The 15,632-nt window shown below is 37.0% G+C and overlaps 1 protein-coding gene across 1 annotated transcript; it reads right to left on the reverse strand.

Moving 5' to 3' along the window:
- Positions 1-10,201: 10,201 nt before the first annotated feature.
- On the reverse strand, positions 10,202-11,421 carry LOC136281249 (trace amine-associated receptor 3-like). The gene has a single exon (XM_066167579.1). The coding sequence runs from the start codon at positions 11,393-11,395 to the stop codon at positions 10,406-10,408; it is 990 nt and encodes a 329-aa protein (XP_066023676.1). The 5' UTR covers positions 11,396-11,421; the 3' UTR covers positions 10,202-10,405.
- Positions 11,422-15,632: the final 4,211 nt, after the last annotated feature.

A 15,632-nucleotide genomic window follows, 5' to 3' on the forward strand; every position in this document is an offset into this window, starting at 1 on the left:
TGTGAAGTAAAAAATTGAAAATCTAAGAATTTTATCCTATTTTCTTACAATACTCCACATTTATGGCTCCTTCCTCCTATGGATGTCACTACTCAGTAACAACGCGGAAGGTCCTCTTATCTCAGCTGACTATAACTTAGTTTCCATATATTCTAGTTCCACCTCAACTTGCAAGTGACTAGGGTCGTTTCGTAATATTCTTAGTTCTATCTCTGGCGTTCTATGTGCGGCCGTTCGGTTTCTTCCTTTGAATTTTGCAATCTTAATGGCTGGTCTCCTCTTCGTGCGGCAAGAACACAGCGCTTGCTGAAACTCAGGAATTCTAAATACATACACAATCGGATTGACAAAAGAGTTAGAATAGTTTAGAATGTTCACCATGTAATAAAAATTATTTGGTATTGATGTCGTAGTTAAAAAGATTAAAACGTCCATGATGATTAAGGGAAGCCAGCATACTAAAGCCAGTATGGGCACCTGAAGAAGGGTCTTTGATAAGCGTCTGTTTCGCGAAGCTCCATTTCGATTCTGTGAGGCAACACTCTCGCATTGAAAATTTCTTCAGATCGCGATGTTACAGACACATATGATGATTGTTTGACCCAACGAAACGGGGATGAAAACATACAAAATAGATTCAAATGAAATCGAAACATGTAACAAAGTTATTAATGTAGACAACAAGACAGAGAATGTCCAAACAAAAACATGCTATCGAAAATTGTATAAAATATATGGTAGGCCATGTGTTCAGAGTCATATTTTACTGTTCAAAGCTGATAGTAACCTCCAACAAAGAAAATAAAAAAGGGCAGAGTGAAGGCTCCTAACATCAAATCAGCAAACGTCATATGCATATTCAGAACTAAAAATGAACTTTTCCTACGAAGTGGTTTGGTAACTGCAAAGAGAACCAGAGTGAGCAAGTTTCCTGCAATGATTGGGACCGAAGATAAAATGAAAGTGCTGCATAGTGCGATCCCTTCTGCCTTGAAAGGAAAACATCCTTGTGGATGCAGACACATTCTCCGAGGTTTTGTTCCCTGCCGACGAGTCAATCATTATAAACTTATTACTAAATGAACTACGGTAAACATTTTTTTTTTGGAATAAAATGCGTTGTTTCAGAGGATAGGAACTCAACCTTTTGCAACAACATCAAGCAACAACGGCTGACAAGTATTTGTATTTCGTGGTAATTATATTCAAGAAGTCACGTGGTCCAGGTAGACAAGCCATTTAAGGTTCAACTAAAACCGTCAATAAAATGACTGTTTATCAAAGAACGCAACAAATGTTCATGTATTTTCTTGTTGAAATGGCAAGAATTGCACGGTTTTACGCTTGTTAAGGTTTTAACAAATTTCTTGTGTGACTCAAAATCTCTACAATAACAGACTAGGAAGTTATCCATTCTCAACGAGAGATGATCTTCATTAGTGATAGACGAAAGGTGTAATAACACTTTAGGATAATTAGCCCTTAGCAAGGTTTAATTTTGCATCAAACAGCCATCGTACACCATTGAAATTAAACGAGTCGTAATAATTAGAGAAAGGAATACTAAGAAATTGTAATGTAGAGTTAAGTACATTTATGACTTCTATCGTCAAAACTTTACCATCATACATTTAAGACAGCCAACACGCACTTGAAATTGTTCGTGACTTTAATTTCCTTGGCCAAGACAAACTTCTTTTCACTGTGGATATTACATTTCTTTTTACTGTCATTCGCCATTCTGTGGCTCAAACATTTTTTTGATCAACGCACTGTCAAAGAACCTAGCTCTGAAACACTACTCCGCTTAGCCAAACTAGTGCTAATAATAGCTTCCAGCTGAAGTTGTCAATATTGTTCCAATTCCTTTAACCCTTTACCTTTCATGAGTGACTAAGAGAGAATTTCTCCTTACAATATAAATACAATATCAAGCATAGAAGTGATGAGAATAAAGTAAAATATCAATTAGGGGATATTTAGTTGATCCAATACCAAATTCTCCAAACTGACATCATAAGAATTGTATGGCAGACAGTGAGGAGAATTACTGATGAGATCTTGGGAGTTAAAGAGTTAGGTAGTTGGTGGGATTACTCAGTACGTACTCAAATAGCAAAAGAAGCTGGGCTTTAGAAAGCAACGTGCAGATGTCGCGTTTTCCAATTCTTGCTGGGCGTGTATGATACTGTTGAAATCGATATTTTTAACTGCCGCGCCATTGATCTGTCACTTTTACTCTCAACAAAGTATAGCTCTATAAGAGCTGTATGTGGCAGGCATTGTGAGGAACACGAATTGATGAGTGAAAAGATAATAAACCTGCGGCTTTATTATAATTTGATCGCTTGCCAGTTTATTTAAAATTCTTTATTAAGAATCAAAGTTAACATGAACAGCGACTCTCAAATGATAACAAAAAAAGGTATTTTTCGTTCAAGGTGAAATACACATGCGTTGTTCATCGCCTTCTGGATGAGAAACAACAAAAAAAAAAAAATATATATATATATATATATATATATCTATACAGAGAATGCGCATAGATATGGAATTTCTCTTCGAGTGTTTAACTCGATAGCTCACGAGTGAGCTCAGCGAACGAGTAGGATGTCGAGTTGAACAAGAGAAGAGGAACACCATGTCTAGAAGCAACCATGTATGATTTTATTTATCATACAAACACAATAGCCCTTTAGTAATAAGAAAAGCCGTCTTCATTAATGAATGAAATTAAAAGAATCGACAATCACACACTGCATTGGCGCAAAGGCTCAAGATGGAAAATGCGTTGAATCATGATTACAAAAACGACAATGGGCGTAATTTTCAATTAATAAAACTCTCATTTATTGACTTTGCCCTTACCGGAAGAAGAAGTCTTTCAGGAAAACGGCCAAAGTCGGCCTGCGGCAAATCTTCCAGTTGTCGATTTTAATTTCGTCCCCAATTTGTTTCAAAGCCTTTTAAATCACCCTTATTACTACGAAAATGAAACTGTTTCGGTGAAGCCTCTCTCTTTAATTTGCATTACCTCTGATCTATTATAAGGTCACTTCCCACCTTCAGAGGACGAAAAAATCGATTTCTCTTTTATTTGACAAAACTAAATTCAAACATTCAGCCTTACCATTTACTTACTCAGAAACTGTTTTGTTTATGGAAGATCTTGCCGTAATTATAGCCTTAAATCATTCGTTTCTTTCGGAAATAATTCCGTTAAGTTTAGGGGAAAAATAGAAATGTTATTCATCAGCCAAAGTCGGTTCCTGTTTGGAAAAACTGTGCCCTTTGTCTTGAGTACCGCCCGAGGCTTACTCTTGCTCTCGGGCACAGTTTTTTCCCAATACGGACCTCCCGGCTGGCGAATAACATATATTTATATTGTTTCGAGAGCAGGATATCTTCACCGCGCGAATAACCATAATATTTTTCTTTTCACACATGAAGACAACTATCGTCATGGCAACCGGCTCACTGATCAAAATGGTAGTTTTTTTTTTTCCAAGAGGGGTTTCATTTTCATCATTTTTTTGCAAACACTGTTTTGGCTTAGATCAGCTTACAGTTGGAGGAAAAAGTTTTGCTTTTGGAGCAGTGACCTCAGAACATTCCTCTTAAATCGATTTAATTTCTTTGAAAAAGGATCTTTAGGAGTTTTGAAGGCGCCCTTTCCACTTGCAGGCGATTAGGAAAGTCCAAAGGGATGTCATTTGTGCAATAACATTAGGGCTACAATTACATCATACTAAAAATTGTGATTCGTTTGTAGCATGGTAAGAAATTATACTCTAAGATATTATATACTATTTCAAAGAACAACTACAACGAAGACTTCATCCAACGTAACGCTCACAGACCTACTACTAATACCGAAGATAACGACAACGCAACTCCTACGACCACAGCCACTATACCATACATAAAGGGCATATCTGAGAACATCCCACGCATCCTACAACCATTCAATATCTGCGTCGCTCACAAACCTATTACCACACTACGTCAGTTACTGACTAACATCAAAGACAGAGCCGAACCGAGGAACAGACAAGGAGCAGTATATCGGTGAGAGCGGCAGAAACCTCACAACTAGGCTGACTGAACACAAACGAGCGACGAGGAAAGGCGATGTTAACAATCACATTGCTGAACATCACCGACTTACGAACCACACTATTGACTGGGACTCTGCGCAATGCCTAACCTGCAGCACCGACTACTTTCAACGACTGACCCTGGAAAGCTGGTTTACTAACTTGGAACAGACTCCCCTCAGCAGGTGTCAACCACTACCGGCACCATACAAACGACTCGTTCACGACATTAACATTACAAACGAACCGAACAGAACGACCTAACTTCACTAACGGATCCAAACCGACCAATCACGACTGACCTACGCCACTTGAGTCTTACAGCCAATAACATCACGGCAAAACTGACCAATCAGTTTACACAAACCGTACTAAGTACATTCGACTGACAACAACCTATTTGACTCTGATGATGACTTCCGCTCACGTTGTCGTAACGTCAGTCACCATTACTGACAACAGTCCTTCTCAGGACTACACTCACCCGGACGATCAAACTACACTATTACACGTTCTTAATATAATTTCAAGCCTTTATATAGTCTTCTCACTTTTCGCGCGAGTTGGTTGGTGTGATGTCTGTACAGAATTTACCAACTTAATAAGAGTAGATATGGATGTAAATGAGATGTCACTATTGAATATTTAACACGCGTAATATGCGAGAAAGAATTAACAGCTTTGCACGTGGTCCGTATATTTCCTCTTTTTAATCGATATGTGTTCATTTTGTTGACAAAATGCGGATCAAGACCAAGACTGTTCCTTTGACTTGAAATATTTTCAACGTTTAGGGGTGTACAAACACTGATTTTCACATATGTGTCTTATATTGTTATTGGCTTACAAGAGGAACCAGCGAATTTTTATAGGGATAAGCGAAGCGTTGTTTTCGTGACTGGCCATTTGTTTACTTTTCTGATGGTTTTATCCCTCATCTGTTTGGTGACTACGCAAATACTAGTAAGTGAAAATCAGACGATATGAAGGCTTAAAATTCTATTAGGAACGATTGTGACCGCTTTGTTAATAACCAAATGCAATGGCCGCTTTGTTAAAAACAAAAGATATCAAGAAACGGGCAAGGAATATTTCACAATAGTAGAAATGATCGTAAAAGAGCAACATTTGATGCCTGATTATGCCAAACCCAGCCCACCCTCCACCCCACAAACACACACACACACACCAACAAAAAGGACACTGTCTGCCTAATGATCTCTGCCCATCCCACCTCCAGCCCACATAAGTTTTTTTTTCCAATTCCCATCACGACGAATGCAAAGGTTTTCTTATCACACAACTGCCCAAAAATAAAAAGAAAAAATTTATTCCATAAGTCTTTATGTGAAATTTCACATAAACCGAATTCAACTGTACCTATATTCAACAAGTCCAAGAAATCAATACAAACTTTAGCCATAACATGAATGAGCAGGATCAAAGAGCCCGTTGATTTATATTCCATTGCCGACGTTGTCGAAAAGAATTACGAATTTTGTCATTCCGCGACACGCGTTTATGTTTGTTTGTTTATTTATTTATTTTTCACTTTTTTGGACTCGCGCAATAGACTGGACCGAAAAGGAGAGACAGCTCGTACTCTAGAGGACTGCTTATGTCAAAGATTTGATGGATCTTCTTCCGTTTGTGTATCTGATTGTTTTTTCCCTTTCTCGATTTCCCTTGTTGTTTTCCGAGGATGACACGATATTCTAAAAGAAATAGAGGAAAGCAGCTCGCGACACGGAATTGCAGTAACATCTTCTCGCAGAGGGTCAGTCATAGGGTATTTCCTCAATCGATCAATTTTTGGTGGTCGTGATAATTTCGTGATCTCTTTGCCGTCATCGACAGCACATTTTAATTGAATACCTCATGAATTCAGTGTCCTTTTAGCATCATGTCTTTTCATCAAATTGTAACAGCTGTTCACGTATTTTTTGTTAACACAATTTCGTTTTTCCTTAAGACTCTTCGTTAGTGATCAGTCTCTATATTACCCAACCCGTAAAACCGTCACCATTTCTTGACAAGAAGAGAAAATGTTCCTTAATGTTTTATGGAAAAAAAAACCGTTTTTATCCTTTCAGAGAAAATGTGCTTCACGGATCTGTAATTCTATGCAGTATGCTATTTTTAGTTATTATTTTATGATATAAACCATTTCCTCTTTTCTCGGTTGATCCGTCAAAAATGTATTTAGTCACATTTTAGCCGATGGAGAGAGAGATCTTGAGTACCTCAGCGTCTGAAAATAAGAAATTAATAATCAGATTATGGGTTCATAATAGACGAACTAAAGTTACGATTACTGGACGTTCTATTAGAGTTCTCTTTCCTGTCGAGGTAACCGGATACATCTGTGTGCTTGAATGAATTTGTATATTAAAATAAAACATTTTATTTCCTAGTCTCCACAAATGAAAAGAATTCGATTGCTATTAACAATTTCCAGTCCACTAGTTTCAATTTTGTTGCACGTGAAATTGAGATCATTCAAGGCGGAGAGGTACTTAATCTTCAAACCTATGTCTCATTGGAAACTGTCGGAAAGAACTCAGCTGTCATCGCCCACTTGTACAAAGTTTTGTACAATTTCTCTTCGCACGTGCACTTAAAAATGACCTCTTGATAACTTTTCACGAAGGGCTATTTTTATATTACGAACATCAAGCCTGACTCAGCCCTAAGTTCGGAGGAAAAAACTATTTCGTTATATATTTTTATGTCAAAATTGAAGTGTCTTGTCCACGGGCTGAGTTACCGCCTGTGCAGGTGCAGGTGTCTTGTGCATTCGGTGTTCTTGAAATATGTTTTAAATTGTATTTGATCTAAACAGGCGATCGTTCTCCCTAAAATAAATAGCAAAATAACATTCTTAAACTTCAGTTACGGCAGTTATAGCTGTACGCTCTTTATTTTATCTTATTTTTTATTTCACACTCTCGAGGGCACGGTCCGTAAGATGGCCATTGACATGTTCTGACAATCTTAAAAGTATAGGTGTGTTAATTTAAGCAATAACTTAAGAGCTGGAACTATCATTTTTATGAAGAGTTTATTTTTTCGCAAAATGAGACGATATTTTGCCCAGATAGGATAGGGGGTGTATGATACTATCGATATTTTCAACTGCCGCGCTACTGACCTGTCACTTTTATTATCGTCAAAGTATAGCTCTATAAGAGCTATATGTGGCGGGTATTGTTAGGAGCAGGAATTGATGAATGAAAAGATAATAAACCCGTGGCTTTATTATTATTTGCTCGTTCGCCAGTTTCTTAAGAACTCAGCATTGAAAAGCAAAGTTAACGCGAAGAACACGAGAAGAAGAATTCCATGTCTAGAAGCAACCATGTATTATTTTATTTATCATTTGAACACAATAGCTCTTTAGTGACAAGAAAAGCTGCCTTCATTAATGAATGACAATAAAAGAATGGACAATCGTACAGTGCGTTGGCGCTAAGGCTCAAGATGGAAACATGCGTTGAATCGTGATTACAAAACAACAATGAGCGTAATTTTCAATTTATAAAACTCATTTATTGACTTTGTTCTTTCCGACAGAAGGAGTCTTTCAGGTAAACGGCAAAAGTCGGTCTGCGGCAGATCTTCTAGTTGTCGATTTTCGTTGTCAGCCGCGAGAAACGCCATTACCAAAGCCACTGAATATGTGACTGTAGGTTTTCCTTTTTCGTATATATGGTTTTCTTCCCCTTCTGGGAGAGTTTGAACGTCACTGCCTGTGAGCAATACGATTTTTCAATGTTCTAGCCGCCATAATCTGGGGACATGGATGCTATTTTTTTTCTTTTTAATTTATCAATAAATTTATAGTTGACTTCTCTTGTCAGCAAAGGGCCATGGTGTTTCTATAATAAATAAAAACGACATTGTTGCTTGTAGATAGGGAATTTCTCTTGTCTTGTTCAACTCGAAATCTTACAAGTTTGCTGCGCTCACTCGTGATTTATCCATATATACGCGCGCCCATGTATTATTCTCTAAAGAAACACCAGAATTCATCTTGTTTTGAAAATAGGATATCTTCTGAGGACAACTGTCGTCATGGCAACCAGCTCCTCAAAATGGTAGTTTTGTTTTTCAAGAAGGGTTTTATTTTCATTATTATTCTGCAAACATTGTTTTGGCTTAGATTAGCTAACAGTTCGGAGGAAAAATTTTTGCTTTCGGAGCAGTGACCTCTGAACATTCTTCTTAAGAGTTGTGAAGGCGCCATTTCCACTCGCAGGCGATTAGGAAGTTCTAAAGGGGTGTTCTTTGAGCTATAACATTAGGGCTAAAATTACAATACTAAAGATTGTTATTCGTTTGTAGCATGGTAAGAAATTATACTCAGAGAGGATAAATGAAACAGCATATTTCAATCCCTGGGTAAAATTTGCACTAAATCTTAACAAACAGGTAAGAAATTATCGTATTTTCGGACAAAACACCATCGATATGACTTCTACTTCTAATGTATCTCACTAATTAGTATCAATGCCCGGGCTCCTCTAGTGTCAGTTGACTGAAATCTTCCCCTTTCAAATTCTTCTTACAGGCGAGTGGGATCGATTCATAATATTCTAAGCGTTATCGATGGCGTTCTAAGTGCAAACGTTCGATTTCTTCTTTCTATTTGTTCCGGCTCAATGGCTTCTCTCCTCTTCGTAAAGCAAGAGCGAAGCGCTTGCTGAAACTCAGGGATTCTGATTGTAAATACAACTGGATTGAGAAAAGAGTTAGAATAATTTAAAATGGTCACCATGTCATGAAACTTCCATGATACTGGTGATCAAAGGAAGCCAACATAGTAAATTAAGTCAGTATAGAAACGATCTATTTAAAGATAACTTTTTTTCTATCTATAGTGGTCGTGATAGTTTCGTGATCTCCTTTCCGCTATCGACAGCACATTTTAATTGAACATCTCATGAATTCAGCTTCCTTTCGGTGTCATGTCTTTTCATCAAGTTACGAACAGCTGCTCATGTATTTTTTGTTAACACACTCGGAGCCACACACTTTAACACTCTCGTCAGGTTCGTTTTTCCTTAAGACCCCTCATTAGTTATCAATCCACAAATTACCTAACCCGAAAAAACCGTCACCATTTCTCGGCAAGAAGAGAAAATATTCCTTAATGTTTTATGAAAAAAAAAAAAAGCGTGTATATCCTTTCAGAGAAAATGTGCTTCACATATGTGTAATGCGATGCAGTGAGCTATTTTTAGTTATTTTTATTAAAAAATATATATATATAAACCATCTCTTCTATTTTGTCGGTTAATCTCTCAAAAATGTACTTAGTCACATTTTGGTCGAGGGAGAGAGAGATCTCGAGTGCCTCAGCGTCTGATAATATGAAACTAATAATAAGATTGTGGGTTTTATGTCATCACACACATCTGTGTGCTTAAACTGATGAATTTATTTACATAAGTAAGAGACATTTTATTTCCTAGTCTTCACACATGAAAAGAATTCGATTGCTTATCAACAATTTCCACTCCACTAGTTTTAAATGTGTTACCCGTGACATGGATATCATTCGAGGCGTAGAGGTACTTAATCTTCAAACCTATGTCTTATTGGAAACTGTCAGAAATAACTTAGCTGTTTTCACCGCCCAAAGTACAAAGTTTTATTACATAGATAGCGATGAAATATCAGAGTTTCTGTATCGAAAACATGATATCTTTACCACGTGCAGTGAACGTTCCACTTACTTCCTCGCACGTGCAGATAACGATGTCTACGGACTGAGTTACTGTGCAGGTGTCTCATGCATTCGGTGTTCTTTAAATATGTTTTAAATTGTACTTTATCTAAATACCCGATCGTTATCCTTATAATAAATGGCAAATAACATGTATTTTCATTTCAAACTCTTGAGGGCGCGGTCGGTAAGATGGCTATTGACATGTTCTGACAAACCAAGAAGTATAGGTGTGTGAATTTAAGCAAGAACTTAAGAGCTAGAATTATCATATTTATTGAGAGTTAATTTTTTTTTATAACATGACGGGTTATTTTATCTCAGATAGAATAAATAAAACAGCATATTTTTATTATTGGATGAAATTCATACTTAACTGGTTACTGCAAAAAGCAACCCTATACAACAACAGGGCTCTGTGAAGCATAAAATCGAAAATCTAAGAACGCTATCCTATTTTCTTACAATACTGCACATTTATTGCTCCTGCCTCCTATGAATGTCACTACTCAGTAACAACGCCAGCGGTCCTTTTATCTCAACTGAATAAAACCTAGTTTCCATATCTTCTCGTTTAACCTCAACTAGCAGGCGAGTGGGATTGGTTCGTAAAATTTCTTAGTTCTATTTCTGACGTTGGGCGATTTCTTTTCTCGATTTTAACCATCTCAATGGCTGGTCTCCCCTTCGTACAGCAAGAACGCAGCGCTTGCTGAAACTCAGGAATTCTAAATACATACACGATCGGATTGACAAAAGAGTTAGAATAATTAAGAGTGTTCACCATGATATAAACCCATACTATTGATGTCTCAGTTCCATATATATAGACTAATAGGTTCATGATAATTAAGGGAAGCCAGCATACTAAATCCAGCATGGACACCAAAAGTAGGGTCTTTGTTAAGCGTCTGTTTCGCGAAGCTCCATTTCGATGCTGTGAGGCAACACTCTCGCGTTGAAAATTTCTCCAGATCGCGATGTTACAGAAACATATGATGAGTGTTAGACCCGACGAAACGGGGATGAAAACCAAGAAAGTAGATTCAAATGAACTCAAAACATATGACAAAGTTGTTAATGTAGACACCAAGACAGCGGATGCCCAAATTAAGAAAATGATGCCGCGGTATGTTCTGGTGGATGATGAACGGTGTTTAAACGGCCAAAATACGGCATAAAGTCTCTCGCAAGAAATAGAGGCTGCAGATATATATGAGCCATACATAAGTATGTTATCGAAACTTGAATAAAATATTCGGTAGGCCATGTGTTCAGAGTCATATTTTGCTGTCCAAAGCTGATAGTTACCTCCAACAAAGAAGATATAAAAGGGCAGAGGGATGGCTCCTAACATCAAATCAGCAAACGCCATGTTCATGACTAAAAATAAACTTTTCCTACGAAGTGGTTTGGTAACTGCAAAGAGAAGCAGAGTGAGCAAGTTTCCTGCAATGATGAGGACCGAAGATAAAATGAGAGCACTGCATACTGCGATCCCTTCTGCCTTGGAAATAGAACTTCTTGTGGACGCAGATGCATTTTCCAAGGTTTTGTTCAAGTCAATCATTATAAACTTATGACTAAATGAACTACGGTAAACAGTTCTTTTTTCCGGAATAAAATGCGTTGTTTCAGAGGAGAGGAACTCAACCTTTTGAAACAACACCAAGCAACAGCAGCTGAAAAGTTATTTGTATTACGCGGTGATTATATTCAAGGCGTCACGTAGTCCAGGTAGACAAGACATTTCAGGTTCAACCAATACCGTCAATAAAATGGCTGTCTATCAAAAAATGTAGCAGCTGTTCATGTATTTTCCTGTTGAAATGGCAAGAATTGCACAGTTTTACGCTTGTTATGGTTTTAACAAATTCCTTGTGTGGTTCATAATCTCTGCACTAGCAGACTAGGAAGTTATCTTTACTCAAGCAGAGATGATCTTCATTAGTGATAGACGAAAGGAATTACAATTCAGGATAATTAGCTCTAGACATATGCTACCAGATGCACTGTTAAATTTTGCATCAAACAGTCATCGTACATCTTTGAAATTAAACGAGTCACAACAATTAGAGCGAGAAATACTAAGAAATTAAAATCTAGAGTTAAGTACATTTATTTATACATTTATGACTTCTATCGTCAAAACTTTACCATCATACATTAAAGGCAACCAACACGTACTTGAAATTGTTCGTGTCGTTAATTTCCTTAGCCAAGACAAACTTCTTTTCACTATGGACATTACATCTCTTTTTCGTGTCATTTGCCATTCTGTCGCTCAAACATATTTTTGATCAACGTACTGTCAAAGAACCTAGCTCTGAAACACGACTCCGCTCAGCCAAACTAGCGCTAATAATAGCTTTCAGTTGAAGTTGTCAAATATTGTTCCAATTCCCTTTCCCCTTTACCTCCCATGAGTGACTAAGAGAGAATCTCTCCTTACAATATCAATACAATATCAAGCATAGAAGTGATGAGAATAAAGTAAAATATCGATTAGGGGATTATTAGTTGATCCAATACCAAACTCTCTAAATTTACATCATAGGAATTGTATGGCTGACAGTGAGGAGAATTACTAATGAGATCTTGGGAGTTAAAGAGTTAGGTAGCTGGTGGGATTACTCAGCACGTACTCAAATAGTAAAAGAAGGCACTATTAGTAATTTGCACTCGTGTTACATCGGAATACACTCGTTTTCAGCCGATCAGAAGTGCGTAATTTTTTCATAGACGTTATTTTAAAAGTAAGCAAGTTTCCTGTTATGATTAGGACGGTTGCCTTCTGCTTTGGAAACTTCTTGCAAATTTCGTTCACTGCCGATGCCTCAAACAAAGTTAACTTGTAACTAAATGGTTTACGGGATGAAACGTTTGATCGGGAAAGAATGTGCTGTTTCAAAGGAGAGGAACTCGATCTTCTGCAACGACACAAAATAACAACAGCTGAAAAGTCATTTACACGTCATATTAATTTTACTCAAGGCAGTCATGTTATCGAGGTAGACGATGCATTTCGAAATAATACCGTGCACGTAGAGCCCTTCATGTCACGATATACGTCTGTTCATCAAACAACGTGACAGCTGTTTGTGTGTTTTTCTGCAAAGTTTTATCGCTTCATTAGGTTTTAAACAAATTTCTTGCTTGGCTCACAATATTTTAATAAATCGACTCGAACGTTATCTTTCAATGAACAAAGAATATGAAGAACGCTTTCGGAATAATTTGCGCCAGACGCATGTTATATAATACGCTCTTCAATTTTTAATTTTGCATCAAACAGTCTCCTACACCATTCAATTTTAATGAGTTTTAGGAGAAAGAAATGATCCAAATTATTATCTACAGTTAATTGTATTTACATTAACTGATCCGTTTAAGAAAACCGTATGTTTTCCTTTACTTAAATCATAAAGCTTTTTTTTTCCGGAGCGAAGAGGCATATATGGTTATCATTTCTCAATGAGAGATAATTTTCATGAAGGTGATGAACGAATTTTGTCGTGACACATCCAAGATATTTTGCTTTAACTCTCTTCTAAGTGCGTAGATCTATTTCCAAATTTGCATTAAACATTCATCCTATTGTGATAAATTTAGCTCAGAGAGGGAGAGAGATCTTTGGCGTCTGGAAATTTCTTACTAGGCTCAAAATTTCTTCATAAGGCCACTCAGGTGTTATTATCTCTTAATGAGATATAATCTTCGTTAAATTGATAAATAAACAGTGTAATAACACTTCCAGGATGATTTACGCTTGACTCCGGCATGATCCATGATGCACTGCTCTAGTTCTAATTTTGCCTTAGAAATTCATTCTACACCGTTGAGTTTAAGAGTTATAGCAAAGAGAGAGAAATACTACTGAATTATTATTTTAAGTAAAGTTCATTTACATTATTGATCCGCTGACTTTTCCGGTGCAGTGAACCTTGTGAATTCTTTTTACTAGAACTAAGAAGTTATTTCTTGGAGCGTAAAGGCATGCTCTTGTATCGATTGCAGTCTCATTCAAATTTTTCTCTGCCTTTAATACTCTTTTCTTTAAAGTATTTGATTTTCGGAAAGTATCTCAGCTCTCACGCACTTGGTGTAAATGCACTACATATTTCCTAGAGATATTCGTTATTTGTTGAACAAATAACGAATATCACCAGGAAATATGCAAGTTGCAGAATATATGAGGGCATACACCCACATTACTTCTTGATCAGTTGAGATTCCCTGGTAAGGTTTCTCCTGCGAAGAGACGGGCTCGTGACATGGTGCTTTAATGCAACGGTCAGTTTAATCGGAGGGATTTATTAAAATTTTTTGGACTCGCGCGACAGACTGAACCGAAAAGGAGAGACAGCTCGTAGTCTAGAGGACTGCCGTATTTCAATGATTTGATAGGTTTTCTTCCGTTTGCGTATCTGATGTTTTTTTCCCTTTCTCGATTTTCCTCGTTCTTTTTCGAGGATGACAGGATATTCTAAAAGAAATAGATGAAAGCAGCTCGCAACACAGAATAGCAGTAACTTATCTCCTTGCAGAGGAAAGCTCATGGGTTTTTTCCTCAATCGATCAGTTTTTGGAGAACCTTTTTTTCATCCATGGTGGTCGTGATAATTTCGTGATCTCTTTTCCGTCGTCGACAGCACATTTTAATTGTATACCTCATGAATTCAGCGTCGTTTTAGCTTCATGTCTTTGCACCAAATTACGAGCAGTACCTGCTCATGTATTTTTTGTTAACACAATCGGAGTCACACACTTTAACACTCTCGTAAGGTTCGTTTTAGTTTCCTTGAGACCCCTCCTTAGTCATCAATCTACAAATTACCTAACCCGTAAAACCGTCAACATTTCTCGGCAAGAAGAGAAAATATTTCTTAGCGTATTTATCCTTTCAGAGAAAATGTGCTTCACACATGTGTCATTCGATGCAGTGTGATATTTTTAGTTATTTTTATTAAAAAGAAAATGATATAAACCATTTCTTCTATTTTGTCGGTTGATCTATCAAAAATGTAGTTAGTCACGTTTTGGCTGAGGGAGAGAGAGATCTCGAGTGCCTCAGCGTCTGGAAATTTGAAATTAATAATTAGATTATGGGTTTTAAAGACGAACCAAAGTTACGATTACTGGACGCTCTATTAGAGTTCTCTCTCCTGTCGAGATAACCGGATACATCTGTGTGATTGAATGAATTTATTTATTAAAAATAAGAGACATTTTATTTTCTAGTCTCCACACATGAAAAGAATTCGATTGCTTATCAACAATTTCCACTCCACTAGTTTTAATTATGATGCCCGTGAAACTGAGATTATTCGAGGCGTAGAGGTACTTCATCTTTGAAAACTGTCGGAAAGAACTCAGCTGTTTTCATCGCCCTCTTGTCCAAAGTTTTATGATATAGATATCAATGAAATAACAGAATTTCTGTTTCGAAAACATGATATCTTTACTACGCGCGGTGAAAGTTCCACTGATCTCTTCGAGCGTGCGGATAAAAATGACGTCATGGTAACCCGCTTTAGCAAAATGGCGGTTCTACTATTCACGAAGGGCTCTTTTTTATATAACGAACATCAAGTTTGATTCAGGGATCTTAACGGAAATTTCTATCAATATCATGGTAATTTTTTGAAGGTGTTTATGTAGTTGGAGTAGGCAATGAGTTTGAACAAATACTATGCCACGTAGAACCCTTCGTGTTACAATAAATGAAATGTCCGTTTATTAAAAAACGTAACAGGTGTTCATGTATCTTTTTTTAACAAATTTTTTGACTGTATAACTTGTATTAA

This window comes from Pocillopora verrucosa, chromosome 5 (assembly GCF_036669915.1).
Source record: "Pocillopora verrucosa isolate sample1 chromosome 5, ASM3666991v2, whole genome shotgun sequence".
In the NCBI taxonomy this organism is placed as follows: Eukaryota; Metazoa; Cnidaria; class Anthozoa; order Scleractinia; family Pocilloporidae; genus Pocillopora; species Pocillopora verrucosa.